General features: G+C 42.3%; 1 protein-coding gene across 2 annotated transcripts in view; it reads right to left on the bottom strand.

Annotated features, from left to right (window-relative positions):
- Positions 1–16,243, bottom strand: part of LOC310922090 (dachshund homolog 2-like) — a gene marked incomplete at its 5' end in the record, with an annotated part of 325,896 nt that extends 309,653 nt beyond the window's left edge. For both annotated transcript variants that reach the window (XM_083882411.1, XM_083882410.1), the window contains one exon: positions 15,750–16,243. In XM_083882411.1, coding sequence (XP_083738537.1) covers positions 15,750–16,243 — 494 coding nt within the window. The remainder of the gene's footprint in view (positions 1–15,749) is intronic.
- Between the last annotated feature and the right edge of the window lie 516 nt (positions 16,244–16,759).

The raw sequence follows: 16,759 nt of genomic DNA, 5'->3' as shown, positions 1-16,759 counted from the left end.
TTCAAAGAGTTCCCCTGCCCAGGGATGGAATTTCAGAAACCCTAAAATTAATAACCAGTAATTTGAATTAAGTGTCTGGGTAATCGCGTGGTTTTTTCTTTTAAATTAAAAGAATTTTTCCTTTTTTATGTAAACACAAATTCTTTCTTCAACAGCTGGTGCTTCTAGCCTTGTTTTAAAGAATACATATTGCTAACTTTTTGTTTTAAGAATAGAAGGAACAAGAATTGAAAAGCTGGTTCAAAGAGCTCCCCTGCCCAGAAACGGAATTTCAGAAACCCTAAAAATTAATAACCAGTAATTTGGATTAAGTGTCTAGGCAATTGTATGGGGTTTTTCTTTTAAGTACCTCTGATGGAGAGTGATTTAGAGATTTGGGAAAAGGGTGCTAAAGGCTATCTAAGTGATCCAATAGAGGTTGCTAAGAAAATGAAGTTTATAATCAAGCAGCATTTACCTCCAATTGCTGCTTGATGCCATAACAGAGAAAAAAAAATAAAATTCTTGATAGACACCAGGGCAATAAAACCCTAGCACCTGTAACCAGTAACTATGTAATAGTAAAAGAAGCGGCTGGCCAACCTAAAAAAGGCTTACATTTACAAACCACTGAAGTTTAAATTAGGGAAACAATAGAGAATCCATCGATTTTTATATGTGCCTAATGCTCCATCTGCACTTTTGGGCAGAAATCTGCTAGAGTAGCTGGAGGCAAAAGTAATATTTAAAAATAGAAAAATTATTTTGGAGGTAAAGAATCAACAATATGTAAAACTGTTAAGTTTATTAAGTGTTTCCTGGAGTGTAGGCTCCTGACATGCCGGCAGGGCAAAGAAAACTTTTTAAAGATAAAACTACTGAAGGAGTGTCAGTTTAATTTCAACACTCCTATCGTGCCAGTAAAGAAGCCTGACAAGTCATAACTTAGCTGTTGACAAGATAACTGAAGGCTTGTATTCAGTAGTTGCTAACCCTTATATCTTGTTAACTCATTTACTGTTTTAGATGTGCAGATGCTTTCTTTTGCCTCCCTCTCCATAAAGCCAGCCAGAAAATCTTTTCATTTGAGTCCTTTGAGGTGGTCCTTGCACAGGAGAACCTCAAACTGGATAGAAGATATTTGGGGAGCAGCTTGCAAACAGTTGCTCCAGTATGCAGAAGACCTCCTAATAGCTACCCAGATCCAGGGAACATGAGTGGACCGGACGGTAAGCCTCCTAAACTTTTTGGGCTTGCAGATCCCAAAAGAAAGCCCAGCTGATGAGGCAAACAGTCATTTACCTGGGTTAAGAAAGCTATTCAGGCCTTTGACCAGCTAAAGAAGGCCATCATGTCAGCTCCAGCCCTGGGACTTCCAGATGTGAGTACACAGCTCCTAAAGGATGGCCAGAGTGCCTCAGAATTCACTCTAGGCCAGAAGATGTCTGTGCTAGTGTCCCATACAATGTCTGCAGTCCTTGAAGAAAAGGAGGACATTAGATCTCCCCACAGAGATTCCTAATGTACCAAGCTATACTGGTAGAACAAGACGATGTTAAGATTGTGGTAACTAACATTGTGAACCCAGCTTCCTTCCTCAGCGGGAGTATAGGAGAACCAGTGATCCACGACCGCCTGGAGACCATCGAAACCACCTACTCCAGTCACTCGGATCGGAAGGACACTCCAATTGAGAATGCTGAGACCTGGTTTACTGACAGAAGCAGCTACGTTGTCAGTGGAAAGAGGCATGCTGGGTATGCAGTTACCATCAGCAGAGAGGTAATAGAGTCTGGACCATTGCCCACCAACACCTCTGCACAGAAGGCTGGATGCCTTTGAGGTAGTCCTTGCACACGGAGCTATTTGGAAAAAAATCCTAAAGCTGCTAGATGCTGTGCAGCTACTTGAGAGGATGGCACAGATCGCATCAAAAAGTGAGCTCTAATTGGAAGAATATGCTGGCGGACAGAGAGGCAAAAGACGCAGCTAAAGGTGAGGTACCTGATGAGACAATTGAGGCAGCACTTATGGAAAAAAAAAATTTCAATTAAAGGTAAGCCAGTATATAATATAAAGGGTAAGAAACTTATTAAAGCAGAAAAAGCAAATTATAATCAGGAAGGGTGGGCCATGACAGAGAAAAAGAAGCTTGTAGTACCATCCTATTTGTTGTGGCCATTAGTGTAAAGAGAACATGGGAAAACACACTGGGGAATAGACATCTTGTATAGTTATTTGAAAGAAAGAATTGTGGCCAGAAAGTTACAAGGTACAGTGATACAGGTAACCCGTTAGTGTAGTCTTTGCCTCCAAACTAATTCCAAAAATACACCAAAGCCTAAAATGAGACAAATTGGGAAAGGCTGTGGACCTGGGCAACAATAACAAATTGATTTTACAGAGCTGCCCAGGAAGGGAGGATATCGTTACCTATTGGTGTTAACTGATACCTTTTCAGGATGGCCAGAAGCCTTGCCTACTAGAACGGCTAAAGCCCGAGAAGTAACCAAAGCACGGTTGCAAAAATAATACCGGAGGTAGAGTTCCAGCCACCATATCCCCAGATAGAGAGCCACAAGTATATGGTGGCCCTAAATAGACAATTTAAGAAATATGTCGCTGGAGCTCAAAACAAAAAATTAGACAACCTAGAAATTAAGTCTTTTGCAGAAAAGTTCTTGGAACCACAGTGAGAAGGAGCATTCCAGATGCTTCTTACTACTTTCACTACAATCAAGATCAAAGAACAAAAGGCCTGGATCCATCACTCCCGAGTTAAGAAAGCTCCAGAAGGAATCTGGAAGATCACACCAGGCGACGATGAACTAAAAGACCACTGTGAAACTCACTCGGAACCACAAATAGATGGACTAATAGTTATTATAGACACTATGTGGAAAGTTGTAATTATTGCTGTAATAAGCTTAACCATAACAAGGGTCAATGCAATACTGCGTAGGTACAATGTGACTGAGATAAACAGGTGCCAAAGAAAAGCTTATGATGCTTACTCTCGTAAGGCTTTAAATAAGATGCTAAGGGTTATGGGAAGGAAATGTCCTCCATTTAGACTCAGAATAGAGGGGTGTGCAATAAAAGAGTATGACTCAAATACCTGTAATAGAAAGGCTGTGATCCCCAGGTGCCATCTAGAGATCTCTCACTGGGGTGCTAGGAACAGGGTTGGGAGTATTTCACCTATAACCCTGTGACTAGTACAGTGACAGCCTTTGTTTTAACTATACATGCCAATAGTCCCCTAAAGATTAAATCATGAGGGAACTGTATTGTACCCTTCTGAACACCGAATGTGAGCACAAGAACTGTTAATCTAGAGCCCTGTACTGCAAAAAGACAGTTAGGATCTGTCACTTTGAGACAAACAGAAAACTTCACTGGTGTATACAGGGCAAGGTTGTGTCTGTCCAAAGACAGCATGCTGCATTATAGAAATAGACAACCAAGTTGTAACCCAATTCAATTTGTGTGTTTGCAATTTTGTTAGAATTAAGGGATGTGATTTTTCCTATCGGGCTCCTGTAAGATACTGCCTGTACCCATAGGAACATCCCAGAGTGAAAGAAATCTTAAAGGAAATTAAGGAAGAAGGACATTAATTACAATTCACCATGACACAGAAACCATCAAAGGAGTATTTAAGAGGCTTGAGGAACATTTGTCCCATCACTGGTGGGATGTGCTTTTGGGTGGTCTCCAACAGCAACTGGTATACTAAATGCCTTACTCCACCCTATAGTTGTGTTGCTTATTCTGGTTAGTATAAGTTTAGTTTTATCTGTTGTGATGCTTGTTTGGAATTGGAGGATGCTACGACGAATAGCAGCCTTAACCTCATTATCAAAAGCGTATGGCTTGGTCTTGAGAGACACTAGCTGTACAAATTGGATTGATGAGGAAGACACTTTTGAGTAAAAGAATTTACTCACTTTAAAAGGAGAAGTGGGGAAAATGAGGCATTGATTTAGAAGAATTAAAGACTGTAGTCAAAATGGATAGTGCTGAGATAATGTAGCTAGGACTTCCCTTTTACTAACAGAAGCCAGACTGAAGGAACTGATAATCCGTGGAAGGAACCGATCAATCAGAGGAGCTGTCAAACTAGGCTTTTGCATCCTGAATAATCAATAGACCCTATGAACACAATACAATCATAAATCAAACAGTCCTGGGAAAAACAGGATTTAGCTGTCACGAACACTAAAGGTTAAAAAGTCAGAGCTGAGGAAGACAATCTTACTTCATCATTTTGGGACCCCACCCCATAAAAAAGACCGCCAACCCATTTCAAAGAACAAACTACGCATGCTTGGTGGCTTTTTGGGCTAATTACCATACGAAGCGGGGAATGGGAGGTATCAGAGCTATGAATATGCATTTGTAGTTTGTGTATTCAATACTCCTGTAGATAAAAGACCCTGTGATGATCTGTAAATTGCGCGTGTGTTTCTGGGAGCTATCCCGCACGCTGCCCAGCGTCGTAATAAACATACACTTTCTAACTTTAAACTGTTAGAGAGTCTTTGTCCGTCATAGTTGGATATTGGTATTAGATCAATGTCCATAGTTTTTTAATAAATCAGTTTGCAGTGTGTTACAGCAACAATTCTGGCCAAACCCTTGCTGAGGGCTCCTGCAAGAGGCACAGTGGCTGTTGAGAGCAGCACATCAGCCCGGGCACACAGGTATGGCACACACCTGGAACACAGCAGGGGAGCAAAAAATGCAGACAGCCTGTACTGAGCTCTCTGCAAACAGTCAGACAGCCTGGGAGAACATAAAAATGATTTTATAATGGCAGGATGCTCAACTCCAGGAATTTTGGTAAGTCACCTATCAGATACACGAACTGCCATATAAAAAAAAAAAAAAAAAAAACCAACAAATAAAGCCTTACAAGCCAAAAGACTCCCCAGACCTACAAATACATCCTTCAGCAACAAGCTCATACAACAGAGGAACAGAACACATAGTTCATTACCTTGCGTCCTGTTTCAGTATCCATATTCTCCTCTTGTCTAACTGCCAGCATTTTACCACCTTGCTCTGCTCTGGTTTTTTTATTGTTGGTTTTGGGAGATTTTGTGTGTTTGGGGGAGGAGTTTCAGGTTTTTCTTGTTTAGACATGTATTTTAAGTCTCACTGGAAAGACTTGACATTTTTCCTGCTTCTATTTTTCAGTATTATCTCAGCAGCTCTTTAGAAAATTGCCCTCCTTCAGCACACAACATTTAAAACTATGAGGAGGAGAGGAGGCAGCTGCAGACACCTGCAGCCCTGAAGAGAGATGCCTTCATCAGCCTTACAGAAAACAACAGGGATAACATTTCACAGACACAGGACATTCTCTGATTAACTGTTATCAAAACAGTCTATTAGCTAGCATGCAAAACTTGCACTAGGCAAAACCAACTGCTACATATGTAAGAAAAAGCATAATGCATAACATTTTAAACATGCTGACTAGAGGTTCTAAATGAAGCTCAAAATATTTTTTTCTTTCAACTTGCTTTATCTTCTTAATTAGCAACTCAAGTTACTGTAACATACAAGTAACTAAATCCCCCTACTGGCACAACCTCTGTGCCAGGAGCTTTCTTTACAGACACCTTTATTTTTTTAATTACAAATATACAAATATTCTTCTCTAGGGGTGGTGGGGAATAGGACAAGTCAGCTCCTCAGCACACACAGGATTTCTGGAAATTGTTTGTGAGACAGACATGGCACAAGATGACATGGTTGATTCCCAGGAAGGACAAACACACCAGCAGAGTGCCTGTGCTGACCTGAGTGACTCCTCAGCAGGGCAGTGACCCCAGCAGTGGCTGCCAGTGACATCTACTCCCAACTCCCACAGAATCCAGCCATCCCAACAAAATCTTTATTCCACAGGACAGTTATTTCTATTCTGCAAATAAGTTGCCCAGAAAGGCTGTCTCAATCCTTGCAAATATTCAAAATCTAACTGGAGACAGCTCAGGACGATCAACTTCAGCTGACCCCACTGAGATAGAGGAACTGGCCTAGATCACACAATCCCAGAATGGTTTGGGTTGGAAGAGACCTTAAAGCTCATCCTACTCCCTGCCATGAGCAGGGACACCTTCCACTATCCCAGGTTGCTCCAAGCCCCCTTCAACCTGGCCTTGAACACTTCCAGGGATCCAGGGGCAGCCACAGCTTCTCTGGGCACCCTGTGCCATCTCCCTGACCTGCTGGCCACAGTCCTTTGATGCAGCCCAGGACATGGGGGGGGTTTGGGGATCCAGCACACATGGCTGGGTCCTGTTGAGCTTCTCATGCACCAACATCCCCAAGTCCTTCTCCTCAGGGCTGCTCTCAATCCCTTCCCTGCCCAGCCTGTGCTGGGGACTGCCCTGACCCAGATCCAGCACCTTGAACTTGGCCTTCTCCAGCTCCACGAGGTTTGCCCAGTCCCACCTCTGCAGCCTGTCCAGGCCCCTCTGGATCCATCCCTTCCCTCCAGGGTGTGACCACCCCACCCAGCCTGGGGCTGCTGCTGAGGGCTCCATCCTCCTGACCCTGTCACTGACACCAATGGCTCCATCCCACTGTCCCTGTCACTGACACCAGTGTTAAATAGCACCAGTGCCAAACTCGACCCTGGAATACCACTGCTCACTGGGCACCACCTGGATATCCAGGAGCTGATTGCAGCTCTGAGCATGACCATCCAGCCAATTCCTCATCCATGGTCCATCCATCCAGTCCACATCACTCCAGTTTAGAGACAAGGATAGCCATCATCTCAAAATGCACAAAGATGACCTCAAGAGGACCCTGCTAACCTCCACAATTCTGTGATTCTGCAAAACATGTTAGATTTGGAACTGTATACACAGTGTGAAGTAACTCTCATGAACTTTTTAAAATAAAAAGTGTTCTGTTTTAATTCCACTGTCCATTCAAGCTTGAAGACAGGAAAGAAAAAAGTCTTGGTGTTTTGCTGATTTAAAATACCACAAGGGCATCCCAGGCTAAAAGTTCTCTTGCCACAGACTGGACAGAATTGAATTACAAGCTGAGAATGTTAATCACTCACATGGCTATGACAAGCATAAAAAAACCTAAAGACTTTAACTAAGGACTCCAAGATAGCCCACACAGCCCTGTAATTTATTTAGCAATTTTAGTTCATGCCCATAGCAAACGCACATTTAAACTAAATTTCTGGATTATTCTAAAGTCTCCCTCTCCAAAAATCAAGGTTGATTTCCAGGGTTGAGAGAGCTTTGGAAAAATGCAGAAGTTTAGTTTAAATCGCATCATACATAAATTTGTGTGTATGTAAACATTTTATCAATGAATATGTGTATATCTTAATTGCATAATTCCTATATTAAATATAACTCCTGCTTTAGCTTACAGGGTAGCTGAAATGTGTTATCTGATAGAACATGAAAACTCTGATCACAGGAGCCTATGGCTGGGAACAAGAGCGAGGAAGACTAAGAACAGTAAAAGCAAAATGCTGCTGACAAACAGCCCTGAGATTCTTTGAAAATAAAAAAAAAAAAATCAGAGCTACCTCTGCCCAAAATACTGTCGTCCTACCAGAGACAGAAAGGATGCGGGGGGTGGTATTCAAAGGAGGCAGCACAACCTCCTAGCATGAAGCTCATTTCTGTGTCTGAGCACAGGAAAACCTCAAGTCTTACAAACTGTATCAGGTTGAGTCTTGAATAGAATAACTGCAAGTGCACTGGTGATGCACATGACATATTTCAGTACATTTTAGTCATAAACAGACTGGACTTACTTTTAGGCCAAATAAATAGGTAACATCTTGATTATACAAACATACTTTTCACCCAAAGCCCCCAAAGTAATTTTTCCTCTGTTTTATAGAAGGAGCACAATCAAGAAAGAAACTCTAAAATCATTACAGGAGATGACCTCAAAATTCTAGACCTACCCTACACTTTGTATGTCACACACAACTACAGGCAGTGTTAAGGGCAAATGAACCACTTAACTGAAATGGAAAAATATTTCAAAATATTTAAGACTTCACCTGATTCACTGATATAATACCTCACAGAAGGCACCCAGCTCAAGGAGGAGAGTAAGCTAGTTGACTTGCTGGGAAAAAACTGAAGGAACATATATTAAGGATCTTTGCAATACTTCAGTGACTATATGCCAAATCCTTAGCTAATACTGTCCCTGGAAACCTTCAATTAATGACAATATTAACTGAGCTTTATGTAGCATAGATAACAGTGCACGTGCATAATATAGCAAGATACCTCAAGTTTTACACATTAGTTGTAAAAAGCCCATTAATAAAGAATAATCTAATAAAAGCTCTGTTTGTCATGGCATTACCATACTTTTTAATGTAAGAAAAAAGACTCTCCTTCCTAAATAACTACTAAATGCTTGGGGTTCTAACATATTGCTGCAAGCTATAATGGTTTTAACTGTTAATCCAATACACCTTTTATACAAACCCATAAACACACAAGTGGAAAAATAGTACAGATGTTCATCTCTAATGTAATTTCCATTCAATTTCCTAAGTGCAGTCCCTGTGTGCAAACTAGCTTAACGTTATGTTTCGCTTGCAAATTCTTTTAATAAATAATGAATGCAATAAAACTGGTAGATCAATGGCAAGCTGAGAAATCATTAAAAAGCCTTTTGTGCTCATGTTGTTGCCGATTTCAAACTTTAATCCAGCTACAGATCAATAGTACTTTTTCTTTTTAACCCATCCCATAGATAGCAGACAGAGCGGATGTAGGTTAAATGCCAGTACCAGATATCAATTTCCAGAAACTTGATAACATCAGGCACAATTGCAAACGAACATTTTATACCTTATCATAGGAACAATATACACTGCTAAACATCACACTTTAAACCACTGCACAGTAATAAAGGGAGCACATTAATTGGGTTTGGTTCTTACTTTCTGGAGAAGTGGCATTTGTGAGCAAGTCACGAAAGGCTCTGACAATCTATTTTAATGAGCAAAATGGGCTCAGCAGGTCAAGATGTACTGCCAAGGGAAAATAATCTCCCCATGCCCGGTAGTGACAATAAACTTTACACATACACACAAAGCAACAACACGGCTGCGCTACCAAAAATTAAAGGCAAGCAAAGAAATTTCTGCTTTATGGGATTTGGATATTGGAACATTAGTTAATAGGTATCAGTGTTTCTTACAGGTTGTAGAACGGAGGGAGAGGGGAAACACTATTACTGAGTCACTTTGGATAACCTGTTTTACCAAGAGGGAACAAAGCTTACAGCCCCTAGGGACAATTCTAACCTCAAGCATGATAAATCTAAATCACTTAGAATCATTACTAACATACTTGTGCTTGGGAATGCAGGTTTAATCAGAACATATAAAAACCTTGCCTTCGCTTACACCAAAGGAACATATCCCAGACAGCAGGAACTCTGAAATAGCCTCATTATGTTTGGGTTTGATATTAGTTCTGTGTATGTAAATCATCATTAAAATCATGCATTTCCATACATCTTCAGGTTTTATTACACTGATAACCACACAAAGAACTTACAAAAGCAGCCAGATGGGAACTTTCCGTGTATTTTCAAGTAAGGATTTGGATAATTTTGTTTGTAACTTCAGAAAATTTGTAATTACCACCTCTGGAAAGGCACAAAAGAGATTCAAGATACTACATTCAGCAAGTTCAAGATCAGACCCAAAACCACGGGAAAATGTAATCCTTTCAAAAGCAGGGTTCAGTAAATTCCCACCTTTGATGAGAAGGGCTCAGATCCTAGAAACATTTTTAAGTTCTTTGCCCTTGTTCTGGCAAACGGCCCCTGGCATGAAAGGGAGGTTCACCTCAGCGAAGTCAAAACAGACTTTACAGCCCAGATTTCAACACCTTTTTAATACTAATGCTGACAAACAGCCTTTACAAAACACTAATTCTAGCCTGAAAGCAGTGAAATAAACAAGACAATTCTTTAAAACATCTAATGAGGTTCATTTGAAATATTTACTACAAAATTGCTAAGGTAGGTAAAGATTAATTAGTTTCTCACTCTAAGGCCACTGCCATACAATAAAACACTATTCTTTAATTAAGTGGGTTTTGCTGTGCTCCTCAGTCCTACCAAAGTTGATTTTCCCTGTCTTTCAAACCAGTGCACAAACAGAGGCTGCATGTGCAGCCACAGCCCCAGCGTGAGAATAATTCCCCATCTACAGAGCTGGCCCCTTCTGGAGGCTTTCTGAGTATAATGCTATTGCCACACATTGATATATTGGTGAGAGAAAGGCAAATATAACAATGCTAAAGCTTAAACTCATTTGAATAAACTGTGAATTTTTATTACATATATTGTTTGCTTTATCAAATTGGAACTACTGGAGCAAGAATACCAAGAACGCCAACATAAATCTAGATCCGTTACAGCCAGTTTCTCCAATTTATTCTCAGAAGCCTTAAAGACAAAAAGTCAAAGTTCTTCTGTGTCAAGGAAAGATTAGGAAAAGGAACATTCCTGATAATTTTTAAAATGAAAATAAAAGTGTCACAGAGAGAAATCAGGTTTAACAAAATGATTGCACAAAACACTATTTTATCCTCTAAAGAAAAACAAAGATGACCACAAGTGGTTTAGTAAACACTAAGGAATAAAAGCTGTGCATAGCCTACATGGGAAATAGATCTTTATTCATGGCAGAGTACTTTTCACTTTGTGCTATCTTTTTTTCAGAATTTAAAACCTTTCCACAAAGACATGTCCCAGCCTTTTATGGTTTGTGTTCCACAGGTTCTATCCAGGATAATGGATACCAGACTAAACTCACCCGAAATTAAAGGTGATCAACAACTTCTCCAACATAATTGGCCCTACATGGGGAGTAGTAGCAGAAACACAATAAACAAGTATTTTAAATCTAACAGATGTTGAATCCAGACATACTTAAAAGAAAATTCTTAATGAGGTAAAAAAAAAAGAAAAAAGCTTTATTTCAGCCTGTAATCAATTTGGACACAATGATATTCTATTCATAGCAATACTTTTAACATGTTCTAGTCTTATATTACTTATTCGTATCATTCCTATTACAATGAAATATTAATGTTGAGAAAGTGGTTACTCTATTAAGGAGCTATCCTATGTTTAGATTTTAATATTGATCTCCACTATTTGGGAATAATTAATCATTCTATAAGAATCTGCATTTCTCTGTGCTATAATACTATCAGAAGTTTAGCAACTTCCCCCACAATAATGCCAAGATTAAATTTATATTTTGACCTATTCCTAAAGGCAATTAAGTGATTCCAACAGAAGGGGGGAAAGAGGATACTGCCACTTTAAAAGTTTCAATCTCTTAGACATTGCTGGCAGAGTATGGGAACATTAATGCATCTGTCATGATAACAAGCTAAGAATAACATCTAGACATCAAACCAAGCAGAGAATCCATCTGAAGTGATTCATTCAGATGTCTCATTGATTTATTAAACACAGGGCAACATCTGCAGCCTCACAGAGCCGCTTGGTGAAATTAGCGCAAGATCAATTCAAATGGAAAAAAGTGCAAAAGAGACAAATCAAAACACAATTTGCATGCAGTTCCACAACCAGGCTTATTGGGTGCGAATGCTCAATTTTCCTCCCAAAGCAAATGAGTTTAAATGTTGTTTTATCTTTGTAGAACTGTGTGATTTGAAGTGACAGTGAAGAGTTCTGCAGGTTGAAATGGTGAAAAGAAAAAAAGGAAAATAAATGCTTGCAAAGACCTTTTGAATATGGAACAAGAATATCATTAATACCTAATTGTTTAGCTTTTTTGTCTTTACTACAAAAACACAGTATTTTTCAGTTGCAGAAGTCTCAGTAGAAAATTACATATGTATTATGCATATACACATGCAGGAATCATACAAATACTCCATTTTGGAGGAAAAGCATGTTATCCTTCAAATGGGGAGCTCTAGTGCTATGAAGAAAGAAGGGAATTTTAATCAAGGGTTCTACAGATTAGATATGCATCTGATGAAAATATTCAAGTATTCTAGGAGTTTTGAGCAGGCACAGACTTTCAAGATATCCAAAAAGAAAGAGGGACTTTTCCAAGAGCATAACTACACCTCTCAGAAAGTGAGAGAATTCCTTTCTCCATCTCAAGCAGAATCCACTTTGCCAGTGATCTCTCTCCAGAGTGTTTGAAGTGAAGCCCCTCTCCAAGGAAGAGAAGGAAATTGAAAAACTGATCTTTATTTAAAAATGCTAACACCTCCAAAATTCATAAATTTGGCCAAGTCTGAATGCAGGCTAAATATCCACTCAGAGAAAGAAGTTTATGGACAATCAGATGTCCACATTTCCTATCAATATACAGGAAGCTGTGTGCAGTGCTACATGGCTGGATTGATTTAATTATAATCTTGACATCAGTCTCCTAATAAAAGACAGAGTACTGCTGACTATAGGGTAGCTTTTAATAGTCAACATGACTAGACTCTCATTATCTCATAAAATTAAATATCTGCATTTACTGCTTAAATTCATTTCTAAAGCCTTTTATTGTTTGTGAATAGCCAAAGTAATGCAAAATAATAGCTTAACTGGTTATTTTAAATCACTAAAAATGTGCCACATACTGAAATGCTCCTTTCTGGGAAGTATTCTGACCATTCACTGAATAATCCAGACCAACACTGCTTTTTCAGTGGCCAGTAGCATCCATCAAATACAAGAACTGTGTGGAAGAGGTTGTGATCATACTCATATAACCCTATTTTTCAGGACTGACATATGTACTATCATAAACATGCTCTTACCACAGTTTTAAAATTCCTTTAAAAAATAAGTGCTCATTATAGTTTGGGGATTTTTTTAATTAAGGAAATGTTAGACTTTACTACTAAATTTAAGCAATCCTCCATAATTTAAATAATCTTCTAAGGTATTGCCCATCAGGAGGTAGATTTTGTCAGTATGTTCTACTCACTTGAAGGTGAGACCTGCAATGAAATGAGCAGTTAGTTTCATTTCACAGACCTTGCCTGAAAATTAGAGTGCATGGTGCTGGCTAACAACATTTTAGGAACATTCTGTAAACATGTGAATGAAAATTTAAACAGTGCATGTGATTGTACTATGAAAATACACAGGTCAGAGCTGCTGGACAGAGTAACTCCTGCTACAGAACACAAACACCAAAAAATTTTCGCCTCGGGTGTTTTTCTCTGCAGCTCTTTCAAGCTCTGTAGACAAACTCAACTAGAAAAATTGCAATAGAGTAAGCAGGAGAAATAGAATTTATCTTTTTTTTTTTCATTTATATATAATTGATGGTTTGCATTCCAATTAAAAAAATAACTAAAAGTGCACACTAACATAAGAGATGTCAACTTTAACAAGTCAATTACTAGTGAAAATAATGATACTCAGCATTTCTTACTGCTTTTTCTGGCAGCTCTGGAGTTAACTGCAGCATTTCTACAGTATTCAAATAAATATATAAATAGCCAACAATTTAAAAATATTAACTAGAAAAGCAATGCACAGTATTCCGAGTTGAGAGAAGTATTTCTAAAAGATCACATGTTTTCAAGCCTTTACTTTGCAGGTACAGAACTAAAAACTATGAGCATGTCTTTTAACAGTTCTACTGCATTTAATTTGTTTGATAACGTGCACTGCAGTGCTTCTCAGGTCACTTCACAGCAAACAAAAATAATTAAGATCACTCATGTATTTAACTATTTTTACCCAACATTCTCTCCAGTAAGTATGGACTGTTCAAGGGAAATAATAATCTATAAATAAAACGAGGCATTAAGCATTTAATTAGCATGACAGAATACAATTAACATTAAGTTACAATCCTTGAGCAAAGTTTCAGGTGTGGTGATAACACTCCTCATGCCTTACACCTGAAACCGTGAATGCAAAACACCTTGATGTGAGCAGGTTCTTCCAACCGGTAGCATCTTTGTGAGGCATAAAGAAGTGAGATGTAAAGCGATTTGCTATTCTTGAACGGGTAAAAACACAAGATTTCCATAGCAGGGTGGGGAGAGTTTAAGCACATTCAACACGTGTGAGTCTGAGCTGAGAGCTCTGCCTTGCAGGAACCCCCTGACACTGCCCTGCCTTATCCCCAGCCTTTCCCCCAGGGCTCCGTTCCACTCACTGCTCCTTTCAGCCTCTCTTGGAGCACCACTTGGCTCCTCACCTACAGCTTCCCTAGGCGCACTTCCCGCTGTTCCCTACATTACGCATTCCCTCGTCCTATCACGCCCATAAGTCTTTGTCAAAGAGAAGAGGAAAAAACAAAAAAGTTGGGAAATAAAAGTTTTAAACATTTAACACTTCAGCATTTCGAGATTTTAAATTGCTGGTTGTAAGAGAGCAGAAATCATTAGACTGCATCTGCAGGCTGCATCATCAAATCAGATCCTGTATTTCCCTAATGGAAAACCTTGGCACGGTCACAGAAATCAACGAGATGTATTTCTTTAACCATCATCTTTCATGCTAGTCGAGTCTCAGAAACACTTCACAGAAGCATTTACGTGTTAAATGCGCCCCTTAGTAATCTAATGTATTTGAATAAAATTAATGTAAGTCTCAGACATTGCTTCCAAACCCATCACTTTAATAAAGCAGTGGGTGTGATGTCATCGGGGTGCCTGACATTGGAACAGGCAGCGGGAGAAGGGGTTACAAAGACAGAACGAGAGCAAGGAAACAAGCACATAGTTCATATTAAAAGATCTAGGAATCTAGTTAATATGATACTAAGATATAGGAATTAAGTGCATCTGTAAACTGCCACCTGTAATATAAAGTTATTTGAAACAAGGCAAATACTGCATTCAAGAATGACGCCTGGTCTGCTCCTGCTTCAGCAGCGAGTGCAGGATCAGGCCCCGCACTGGCACGAAATAAAGTTATTAAAAATAAAACCCCCGCTCAGAGCTAAGCAGGTTGAAATAGTGACACAAAGCCAACAGTTACTGAACACTGGCACGCTGCAGGTCGGATACCGCACTCAGAGCTCGCTGAAGCGGCTGTAAAGAAAGTTTGCTGCCACAGAAAGCAGCAGCACGCTGACACGGAAATATTTCTGGAGACGTCCCTCGCCAACTGCTGAAGCAGGGAATGGCATCTCCAAAGTCCCTGCCTTACACCCTGCCCCACGGCACCAGTGCTCCCGCTGAGCCCCGAAAGGGTTTTGTGTTTATTTAGATCATTATCATTTCTAAAGGCAGCAGCCATGAGATCACAAACCAGGATTATAACCCCGAGTATCCAGGAGCCAGCAGGGATCCGGGGCCTCGGTGACCGAAGCCGGGCAGGGCAGGGGCTGCGGCCGCTCCAGAGCTGCGAGTGCTGCCCGGGCACCCGGCTGGCACCGCCCGCGGGAGCGTCGGAGCACATCCGCGGGTTCCAGCGGGACAAAAACAACGGAGAAAACTTTTGGGCATTTGGGTTGGGGGGGTTTTTTAAGGAGTGTTTTCGGGAACTATCGTCTTTCCCTGTTTGGAGAAAAGCTTGGAGCCCGGCGCGCGGAGCCGCTCCGCTGCCCTGCAGTCCCGGCCATGAAGGGGGCTGATGGAAGCAGGGAAAGTTTTCCATGCCGGCACCGCTGCACCCCAGACCCGCTCAGCCGCTTGGTGCCCCCCACGCTCCCCTCCCCCGGGACCCGCGCCCCCGGCTGCACTCCCCGCGGGCCGGTCGGGGCCGAGAACGGAGCCTGCGCTCACCTCGCATTGGTGCAGTCGTTGTACAAAGTTTCGAAGTCCTTCCTGGTGATGAGCTTGCAGCGGTTCACGCCGGGCTGGATGGCGCCCAGCCCGCGCAGGATGCGGACCTGCTCCACCGTGCACACCACGGGCGATATATCCAGCCGCTTCAGCTTGGTGTAGACCGTGTGCAGCCCTCCCACCAGGTGCTTGAGGAAGAGATCAAAGACCTGCGGCAGGCAGATCAGCTCCTGCCCCTCCACGAGGAACGAGGCCACCTTCACCCCGTGCAGGTCGACCATCTTACACTCGTTGCCGCCGCCGCCCGCGCCGGCCCCGCCACCGCCGGCTGAGAGGAAAGTGTTGACGAGGCTGTTGGTGAGGCGCGGGGACTCCGCGGGGCTGGAGTACAGCGGGTCCGTCCGGAATAAACCCGCCGAGCCCCCCGCGCCGCCGCCGCCGCCGCCGCCGCCGCTGGAAGTTGCGGCGATAACGGGCGGCGCGGACACCGCCATGACCAGCGCAGCTCTCCGCGGCTGCCTCAGCCCCGCGCTGCGCTCCGTGCGGTACCGCCGGATCACCACGCTCCCACCGCCCGCACGCAGCGCTCAGACCCCTCCCCAGCGCCGCCGGGGGAGAGTGACGGCGCCCTCCAGCCAATGCGCCCCGCCCGCCGCCAGCGCCACCGCCGCCAGTGGCTGCGGGCCCGGCCGGGGCGGGACGGGGCACGTGAGGGAGTGAAGGCATCGCGCCCTTGCGCCCGCAACTCGGGGTATAGTCTTGGGGGGGCCCTGGGGCCGCGGGGAGCTCTCGCTCCATGGGCTGGGAAAACGACCCGTTCCCCGAGCTGTGACGGGATGCCGCAGGGCTCCCTAGGCGGTGATGGGGTCTCAGTCCCCGCAACGGGAGGGAGTCCCGCTGGAGCTCCCCTGCGCTCAGAGGGAAGGGAGCGGAGGGGAGGCAGCGCTGGGGCCGCTCCCATCCCTTCCCCAGGGAGCTGGAGCGGTCGCTGCGCCCCGGCACGTTTGGAA

This window comes from Zosterops lateralis (genome assembly GCF_965231275.1).
Source record: "Zosterops lateralis genome assembly, chromosome: W".
In the NCBI taxonomy this organism is placed as follows: Eukaryota; Metazoa; Chordata; class Aves; order Passeriformes; family Zosteropidae; genus Zosterops; species Zosterops lateralis.
This window is presented reverse-complemented; position numbering and strand designations above follow the sequence as displayed.